General features: G+C 38.6%; 1 protein-coding gene across 1 annotated transcript; it reads right to left on the reverse strand.

Moving 5' to 3' along the window:
• Positions 1 to 760: 760 nt before the first annotated feature.
• Positions 761 to 9,899, reverse strand: LOC119785381 (zinc finger protein 516-like). Its single transcript, XM_038288006.1, has 4 exons — positions 8,426 to 9,899; positions 6,579 to 7,847; positions 5,153 to 5,217; positions 761 to 829 (listed from the first exon to the last, which is right to left on the reverse strand). The coding sequence occupies exons 1-4, from the start codon at positions 9,726 to 9,728 to the stop codon at positions 779 to 781; spliced, it is 2,688 nt and encodes an 895-aa protein (XP_038143934.1). The 5' UTR covers positions 9,729 to 9,899; the 3' UTR covers positions 761 to 778.
• Positions 9,900 to 10,641: the final 742 nt, after the last annotated feature.

Consider the following 10,641-nt stretch of genomic DNA (forward strand, 5'->3'; position numbering starts at 1 on the left):
CTAAAAAAGCTCTGCCCACTGAGCCTCAGTGCAGCTGTCTGAGGCTGTAAACTAATATTACAAAAACAAATTGTTTAACAGCAGTCTGCTTTCAATCAACAAATAAGAAAACCCAGTGTCTAACTAAACTGTAACTAAGAATCAGTTCAAATGTGTACATTAAATTTCTAACAGAAACCAGACAGTACCATGACCAGACTTCCTAGAAAAGCGACACATAAACTGGCACCACATCCCTGATCTGAGGTCAGAGTGTTTTGGTTGAATTTGGGCTCAAACTCAAATCATGTCTGATTGTTAGGATTATTTCTGAACATTAACAATGACAAACTTACCAAAGAAAAATGTGAAAACAAAAACATTTACAAAAGACAAAAAACAACTGAAACATGACATTGATATACAGCTTATTTCATTTTGCAGATTGTGGGTTTCCCAAAGCTCTTTAGGTTTGTAAGCCTTTTCTGCTATTTGATGGATCCATTTTACAAAGTGACTACAACTAAAGACACTTCCTATGTAGCTACAGGAGCGTCATTTATAGAGTTTGCAAACAATTTATTAATTTGTGCTGCATAAGCTAATTATCAAGTCAAGAAAACATGCAGAACAAATCAAACCAAATCATTTTGATGCTAAATGAGTTAAACTCATTGCTTTGAATATATTGTGCTTTTTCCCTGCATTGATTGTTTTTGTGGAGCGATGGCTGCTTGCTTCCAAGAACAAAAAGTGTTTCTATTCTGCTGGTAGGATTTTGGCAGCCGGGTCCAACATCTCATGTTCCTTTATGCAGAGATCCTGAAGATGGAGTGGAGCGGTTGCTCTTCTGCAGAAGACAAACATAAAACTCAGAGTTTACATCCCACATCTGTGTGTTTGAATAGGAATTGTATTAAACTATGACAGTAAAAGTGTTTGAGGTTCCCCAAAAATACAGAAGTCATTTTTATAACAATACAGCAAAATCAAAGTGAGGCACTACATAGGAAAATATTGTACTTATCTATTTTGTCTTGTTCAAAGATAAATATTTGACCACCTGTAAGTATAGGTAAGTTTAGACAGGACAGTCTAAAACGTAATCTCAAGCTTTATTTTCTAGAAAAATTGGAAATTATTCTTCTTCCTCAACTTTTTATTTTGTAATGGCACTGATTTTTTTTTTAATGATCTTTTTATTCAATTCCTTAAAAAAAAAAAAAAGATTTGTGCAAAGGACGATATTCCACAGCTTTCATAAATCAGATATAAGATTTACAGTTACTGAGTACTTAAGTTGCCTTTTAGCACATATTTTCTTATAATTTTTGATTAGGTATATTTTAATTGAATACATTTAACCTGAATTAAAAATGAAATTGAAGACGTACCACACTTACATGACAACAATTCTTGGCAACTGTACCAAATAACTGAACCACTTTCTACAGCAGACAATAATAGTCAAAACGATGGTGGATAATCCCATAGAAAAAGTCTCCTCAGTTAGAGCAACACTGTACATGTTTTGAACAAACTATTAGCTTAAATGGAGAAATAAATAAATAATAAATATTATTTTAGGTCAATGTACAGCACTCGGTGCATGTCAATACTGTATGTAAGCTGCCCTTCTAAAAAACACTGTCCTATATAAAGTGAGAGGGTTGGATCCAACGCAGAAGGAGTCATGTGACCGAGAGCATGGCTTTACTGTAGTCTGAGCTCCCCTGTAGGATTTAATTTGAATGTTGCCTTGTCTTTACATATAACTCAATGACATCTCGGCCTTCTGGCCTATCATTAAATTCCAAAATACAGAGAGGGACTGTTTTATTTTGCAACAGTGCAGTTTTACCAAATTTTTTCAGGGATGCTAAACCTGGAAGTTAAAAGTCTATATTGAAAACCTTTTTGTCTAAAAACCCATCTAAGTATGGTCAGTCTTTAGAATAACAGCTGTAACATGTTTCAACAAAGAAGTGTCTCCATGGTGATCGACAAAAAGGCTTGAGTATGTCCACTCTCCTCTATCAGTCTGATGGTGGAAAACAGCCGTATGAGTCACAGCAGCTGGCCAAGAAGAAGGCTTTACTAAGTTAGGACTAAGACAAAAAAATCTGGCACCACAGGAAATATAATTGATGAGCACTCCTTACGTGATGATTTCATTAATCAAGGTTTAAAAAAAAAGGAATCAAAGCCATCCTGGCTCTAGGTGAAAAACATAATGACCCTTCTTTTTCTAGATAATAAATGGCTTAATTTCACAAGCCACATTCAGGCCTAAAAAATACAACCAATAAATTACTTAAACAGAACCTGTATTGCAACATGAAGTAGGCTAATAGACATAAAACACAAACTATTTAAGAACAGATGAGAAACAAGGCGACTCATATCTATCAGGCCTCTGTTCAAAGAAAGTGATTTCTAAGGCTTTTGGAACTTCAACAAGACCCATCGTTCACATGTGTAGAAAACATGGAACAGTAGAGAACTTTCCCGGAATTAGCCAGTCTAATTATTCCATGAGTTCATCAACAAAGATGCTGGAGGAGGTAAGGAATAAACCCAGAGCATCATCTAGACATAATTGGAATCTATCTAATAAAATTAGGGCTAAAGATTTAACAGTAAATGACAAACTTGATGTTAAATTACATTGGCCAGAGTCATATAACAAAAACTATGGCTATGTTGATGACTTTTGGAAACGGCATATCTGCTGCTTGAGGACCTGCATAACCAATTTGACTGATGGAAATAAATTCTGCTCTCTACCAACAAATCCTGAAGCAAGTGTCTGGTTATTATTGACATTAAGATCAGGGGGAACTTCAGCAGGAATATGATCCAAATGTTGCAAAGCACAGCAGGATGTCCACCTCTATGTGGCTCAATATCCAAAAAGAAGGCAAGGGGGGGGCCTAGTCAGAGTTTGGATATAAATTAGATTGAAAGCCTGTTAACTAACATTAACATGCTTTTCATGTATGTTTCTCAAAGAGGAATGGAACCCAAACATCTCCTATGATGATAAAAAAAAGTTGAATTGCCAATTGTCAAAAACCTTATTTGGAGCTGCTGCCAACACTACCATCAATGTCCAGTCATGTATCAGGTTAAAGGAGTTATTACTTTGACACATGAGGTCAACTTTTCTCCCTGATAAATTAAATCATTGTTTAAAAACTACATTTTGTCTTTGTTCAGTATATCTTTGTGTGATATTAAAGTTTGATGAGCTAAAGCATTTGACAAAAAATCTAAATCTGTAGAGATCTGTAAGGAGACAAATCCTTCTTTCAGACCCTACACAGAAAGAGATAAGAGAATTTATTTATTATTTCCTTTCTAATCAAAATGAAACCTAACCAATTTGGTCTTGTTCAGGCGGGGTAGTTTGATAATGTTTCCTTCTTCAAGCTGAAGAGGACTAAAAAGTTTAAGACAAAGCGATTTTAAGGAGGGAGAAGAGAAGAAAGGAAGCAGTTGTAGGTGCCACAATGGTAGGCCTGAGTGACAGAGCTAACTGACACAACATATGGAGACGCCGGGTGAGTTTTACCCCGAGGGGGGACCAACGATGTCTTTTTATTATTTGTTTGCCTCGTCCCTGTCAGCCATGGTGAAGGAAAGAGGCAGCCAGGTTGCAGGAGCTGACAGCTACGCACGCAGACAGAAGTGCGTCTGCAGACACGCGTGTGCACGGGGATGACAGGCTGCACTCGGACAGAGATGAGGTACAGACAGGAGAGCAGGCACACCATGCTGCTAGAGACATGCGTGAGGAAATAAAGGATATCTGTGTGGTTCCCTTAACGCAAAGAGTGGGTAAATGTTAAAAATGTTAGAATGTGTTATTTTTAATTGTAAACCTTATAAAAGTTAATTTTTAAAATATGGATTAAGTTGATCTTAATAACTTTTAATAACTTTTGATTGAGAAGACTCCCATTTTCACTACCAGTGTAATATTCAAAGCACAAAGTGTTTACCCTGGGTGACAGAAATGCTGGTAATAATTACAGTATGAAGAACAAAGAAGGGAAAACAAAAGGATAAGCAGGCAACAGAATTGGGCTATAAAAAAAAATCAGTTACTTCCTCAGACATTACAAGCAAATATTCAAAAAATAAATACCACTGAAAAGTTCTGCCTGATGAGAGAAAGTCAAGACTTATTATGTTCAATTAAAAGAAAAGCTTGCATGGATGGATTTAGCAAATTTAGCAAGAAGCAACTTTAATTTGCATGATATTATTATTGAAACATATAAACAGTTCACACTGTATCAATGCACAAATATGTAAGCTTAAGTTCTTGATGAAAACCACTAGAACTGTTCCAGTCTTTCTGGGGTGATTTGTTAATCTAATAACGATTTTATTGGAGAATCCTTGCCCCAGATTAAGACCGATCCAGTGGTGCTCATCTGTCTTTTTTTAACAGGACAGTTCTGTCAAACGACAGAGCAACAAAACAACAACAAGGGACCAGCAAACAGTGACTGAACATGAGGTGTATAAATGGGAGACTGAACAAAGACCAGGCTTATCAGCAGATTGGGAGCAGGTGTGGACAGAGGAGTCTAAAAGGGAGTTAAGGAAAAAAAGACTGACACAAGAGGGCAGCAGAGTGCAGAAAATACCTAAGAATTCAAATACAAGAAAAAATAACTAGAATAACATGAAATGGAAATGAAACAAATAAACTAGAAAACACAGAAAGACACAAATCAAAGTATATTTGAAAACACAAAAAAGAAAACTTAAACAGAACCAAAAACTGCAGAGTCATGACAAATTCTTTTTACAGAAAAAAGCGAGTGTATTTTTCCAGTAATAACAGTTTCTAAATGTGGTCCAAGAGATTTCTGACCGGCTTACAGTTCTACATGACATGCTATTTTGTCATCAGACTAAACTCAGAAGTTGAATCTTATTAATATCAGTGTATCATAGCACCTCATGTAAGAGCGTTATTAAATTACGGAAACATCCAACCAAATGTATCTATATGGAATAACAAGATTTATTCTATTTGATTCTTTTTTGTTCTGAATATTGATTTCAGATTTACTTTAGGAATTAGGATTTTTTTTTTACTAGGTTTAATTTTAAATGTAATCACACAAGATGTTTGGACAGTCTATAGAAAGCATACCTGTTTGGAGGTCTCAGAGGAAGAATGAACTTCATTTCCAAAGCTTCCATTCAACTGCAGAGTTGCTGTAAAACAAGAACAACCTTAAATAACAAAACTGTTTCTGTTTGTTTGAGAAGTGGGAAAAAAAGAGGTTCTATATATTAAAATTCCTTACAGATCAAATCAGTTAAATTTAGTTAATTATACATCATCATTTCACAACAAATGTTGTATCAAGTCAATTAACACGCTTGGAAATATTTTAATAAAGAATTATAAAGTTGATTAAATTCTATTCTGTTTTTTATGCAGCAATGAATCAAATAGATTTGAACTATTGCTTTTTTTCATGAGAATGAAGTTGTTGTTTTTTTATCTAAAGAAAACCATTTCTTTTGCGATTTTTTTCCAATGTGAAACTGTAGATTGCTATAGCAGCTGAAAGCAGTTATAGTTCCTTTAACGGATAATTCCAAGATGATGATGTGGCACACATTAACAAGCTGTAAGTTATCTCGGGGCAGCAAGTATATGTGGATAAACCTTTGAGTCTACGTGGTTTCCCAGTCTGACAGATAACTCCCAGTGATGCCACAACTGCTACAGACAACAGGTGACTGATGTGTAATGCTCGCTCAGGGAGTCTTCCTGTTGATCTATAAGAAACTGATGTAACCCTCATTCGAGGCTCTTGTTCTATTCCTTTTCCCCATGATGGTATTATTGTGGCATCAGCTGATATCTGTAAATCATTTCTCTGTCAAAACTAAATAAAATCATGCTTAAATTTATGTCTTATATAAGAGTTGTTTACTATAAGAAGAAGTGTTATTTTAAGTGATATTTAATCATTTAGCACTCCAGGCACAAGAATTGAGAATAAGGGTAAGTGCTTTTCATGGGGCAGCAGCCTGCACTAAAATGCTATGGAAATGCGTTTTCCTTGAGGAAAAAACGTTGGAAAAGTCCGTTGGAAGTCCACATTCAGGAAGAGATATAAAATTGAAAAGCTTAAATTAATTAATTAATATCAACATACTTCTATGATCCAGTCCGCCAGTTCAGACCTAATCTACAGCAGGAATTTGGTGCTTGTAGAGGGTCATCATCCAACCTATGTGAGTTTGAGCTGTATTCCAAAGAACGGCTAACATCGTTAGCCTTTATGTGAAAAGCTACGGCAGGTATACTTCATAGCAGAGAACTGGTTTTACGAAGGACTCTGCCACATAATTATCAAACCACTCTGCTCAAATTTTTAAATTTTGAAATCATCCATAAATTCTTTCAGTCTCAAACGGGTGTATCATTTGTAGAAATTCCAATAAAATACACTGAAATTTGTTAATGCAACAATATCAGTGATAAAATGCTCTTATACAGCACTCTAAAATTTCACATAAATCACAGCTTTTTATTATAGCTAAGAAAACTAGCTCTTTACCTTGTGGATCCAGTCTTGGATCGACATATCCCCAGTGCTGGTAAAAAGCTGCTAGCTCATGGGGACCGTAGCTCTTCAAGAGACCTAAAAGGTCCATCTCTTTTGGGGTATCTTCTGTAGAGTCACTTTTTCCCTGAGCAAATAGGTGTGAATCAAAATATGCTTTCCCACCATGTAGCCCCCACATGCTTATGGCTGCCCAAAGATCGGGACCCTTAACACCAGAAGAAAAGTCCTGTGACTGCCTTCGGGGGTGGGGTCTGTCTGCTGCTGCTTCATTAGAAGAAGTCCCACCATGATTTCTAGCTAACATGAAACCCAAACCCTCCTGTGGGAACACGCCCTCCACAGATGCTCGGTTGCCTCTGTGTTTGGGACTGCTTGAAGGCTGGAAGCCTGATAGACTCTTTGAACTAACAGAAGTGTTAATGGGTGTAGACTGGGCACTTGAGGCTTTACTTGCACCATCTACTACTCGTTTTAGTTCGGCAGACTTCCTTTGAGGTTGGGAAACTACCTTCCCACGAGAATGTGTCGCATCTGAGGAATGTGAGTCTTTGGGTCGATGCTTTGGCCTTGGGATGCTTGATTGGGTCTTTGGAGCAGAGAGCTTGCTGGTGCCGCTTTGAGTGACAAAACCTGGAGGCTGTGTGCGCGGAGTCCGCGGGGCGGGTAGAGCTGGGCAATCCTTGCCTTCCAGGAACGGTGGTGGTCCTGTGCGTCTCCACTGAGAAGCCCCTGCTTTCAAACTCTTCAAAATGCTTATACAGGGTGCCCACTTGGGTGCTACAGAGCTGCTGCCATCCACCCTGTGGGTGACCCGCTGATGAATCCACAGGACTTCTGGATAATTGCTAGTGTGGGAGCAGTAGAGACACTGATGTTGCACTAGACCTTCTGTCTTCACTGGAGGATCAGCATTTTCGCCGGTAACAGAGGGTGAAGAAAGATTGAGAAGACTCCCATTTTCACCAGCAGCATATACCTCCTCCTTCACCTCAATCTCATTGACCTTTTCCACCTTTATATTTCCATCTGCATACTCCTGATCTGTTGGATACGTGTAGTTATTCCAGTATGGCTGACTGAGCAACAAGCTCCTGCTCCGGAGGTAGTCCATATATCTCGAAGAACCACCTTTGTTGATGTTGCCCATTTTGACGTTTTGTTTGCCGTAGGGACCCAGATGATGGCTGTACATGTGGGACCTGAGTTGAGAGGAGTCAGCAGTGTGGAAATTACAGTACTCACAAGTGGAGGATTGTTTATCTGCAAGAACAAAAAAAACTGGAACAGTTAGGGGTCTTTTAAATATACACCAGATTCAAAAGTTTAACAATGTCTTTTCATTCACTGGGCTGTCTACAGTATTACTACCTGGTAACACATTCAATAAAACCATTTTAAGTGATTATATAGGAAATAAAATAATAAGGAAAACCCACTGAATAGCAAAGATGTGTATAAACTTTGGACTGGTGAAAAATGAAGTTAATAAGAGTCCTTTTTCTGGTAAGAAACATCCTCCTAAAATATTACCAGAAGCCTGTTAATAACATTGCAGTAGCTTTTATGCTACCATTCTTTCCAAAAAAGAAATACTCACAATACATGCACCATTACCCCATATACAAAATAGGATGTAGTTCAGATAAAAATTCACTAGAGGGCTCCCTCTACCCCCTTAGTAAATAAGAGCACACCACGTTTGATAGAGTCTTGACACTTTACCATAATGGGTATAGCAGTCATTAAAGATAATGCTTCTAAGAACAGCTCCTAATTGCACATTTAACCTGATAAACCTATTTCATTTATTGAAGAACAACACTGTTTTCTAGGCTCACCTTCCTGCTCTTGGCTTCTGATGTTGTTACTTGGCTTGGTGTTTTCTCTGACCTTCCTTGTCTGCAGAGCCTCGTAAAATGCGTGACCTAGTCCATTCAAAATGATACGGTCCTTTTGGAAAATCTTTTTGTCTCTACCTTTAGCATGACTCAGGGAGTTGGGTGTGTGATCCTGGCCTGTGTCACCCTTCTTCTTTTTGACACTAGAACTGGAGTTGTCTGTTTGTTTCCTCTTCTTTTCATGCTTGAGGGGCACATATTCTCCTTTCTCTGTGTCATATGCCACCTCTGCATCAGCCAGCCTCTCCTCCCAGCCTAGACATTTCTCTGTAGTCTCCACTATTCGTCCTCTTGTGGCTAACTGCCATGCTTGATAACTACAAACTGGATCTAGCTCTGGAATTCTCCTACCCTGAATATTTTCCTCGGGTGTTTCCTCAGGGTCTTTACTTTTGAGATTCAGAACTTTAAAAAATTGCTTCTGATCAACTTGCAATTCAGAAGGCCTCGTTTCTTCATTTTTGGGATTTTGGTTCAGTTTGTGCAGCTTTTCATGAATACGCAAAGTGTTGCGGTCATAGAAGAAGTTCCCGCAGCCGGCACAGAGCTCATAAAGGCACTCTTCATTCACCAGTGTTGCAGGGTCTTGAGGAATTCCGTTGATTGTGGCAGGCTGCTCGATGCTCTTACCACCTTGGAGCTGTGCTTTGACCCGGTGGATGCGCATGTGGCTTTGGAGGAACCATGCTTGGCGGAAGCGTCGTCCACAAATGCGGCACCCGTGATCCTGAGCACCATGTTGTTGTTTCATGTGGGATTTAAGCAGCAACACCTGCTGGAAAACCTCGCCGCAAATGATGCAGGAGAAAGGCCCATCCCCAATCTCTAAACCACTTTTACTTTTAACCTTTTTCTTAGTTACTGTTTTCTTCACCTTTCCATTGACATGATAAGCTTTGTCAGATGTGCTGATGACTTTGGGGAGGTGAAGCATGTCAGGCTCATCTTTCTGTCCTTGCTCTTCCTCTACCTCCTTTTCTCCTGGGTCCTTGCTGAGTAGGCCCAGTTTATGGCTTCGGATATGAGCCTTTAGACTGCCTTTCTGAGCTGTCCGGTGCTCACAGTAGGGACATTTGTATGGCTTTTCCCGTGTGTGCCTTCTCATGTGCTGAGACAGAGAGCTGAGCAGGGGGAAGCTACGACCACAAACCCCGCATGTATGGCACAATGCTGCATCTTCCTCTAGCTCTTTTAAAACAGCAGTTTGCTTTTGTGATGCCTCCTCTTTCTCCTCTGTCTCCATTACTTTTTGTGAAATCTCACAGGTTAACAGATGTGTGGCTACTCTGATAAATATCCAAGGTTATGGTCCAAAACTCCTTAAATTCACTGAGCAGGCACCATGATTCTGCAAAAGGTTATCCTTTTAGTGTCCATCATGACCTCTGAAGATATAAAGTTTCCAAAGATTTCCCTGAAAATAGAAGAAGTCAAAGTTAGGTCTGAGATGATACATCTTAACAATTTCACTGATGGGCAGGTCCAAAAAGATCCCAACTATTCAATTTTAATCATATTAGATGTTCATCAAAAGACATTTTTCATTATACCAATGTAAAGCGTCTTGCAAACATATCTGTCACCTGATTTAGTGTGATAGAAAGCACAACGTAATAGATAATTTAGAAGTAGATAAGAAAATAGCTTTCAACAGTTAAGTCAAGGCTGTTGGCTGTTGGGCTGAAGAAAATGCTGTTTCTTCAAATTGCTTGGTGTCATTCAAATGGGAATGAGAATCTATAAGTGGAGTGTTTAAGTATTGCAATAGATTCAGATTTGGATATTACTTTGGACTTTGACTGGGCTATTTTAGCCAGTATGCTTTGGTCTAAATCATTAAATTGTCGTTCTTTCTTTATGTTTAGGCAGGGCTGCCAAGGTTGACAGTCACGCAATCTGACCCATTTTCCCGCACCACACCACACATGACAATTCTCACGCATAATTCCTCATTCAATAAGGCTTGCCTAGTAACTCCGATTGACTGACTGAGATAGCCAATCCTGGACCAATCCATCAGTCCTCTGTGCCTAAATCTAACAAGCCAATCAGAGGCAACTTAAAGGCAGGTCTTAGTGTCTCTAACAATCTTCCTTACGAAACAGAGCTGACTTTTAAAACCCACTATTTAATTTACCCCTTCTCTCTCCGGTAAT

The sequence above is a fragment of the Cyprinodon tularosa genome, unplaced genomic scaffold, assembly GCF_016077235.1.
Source record: "Cyprinodon tularosa strain WSP-4 unplaced genomic scaffold, ASM1607723v1 ctg247, whole genome shotgun sequence".
Taxonomy (NCBI): Eukaryota; Metazoa; Chordata; class Actinopteri; order Cyprinodontiformes; family Cyprinodontidae; genus Cyprinodon; species Cyprinodon tularosa.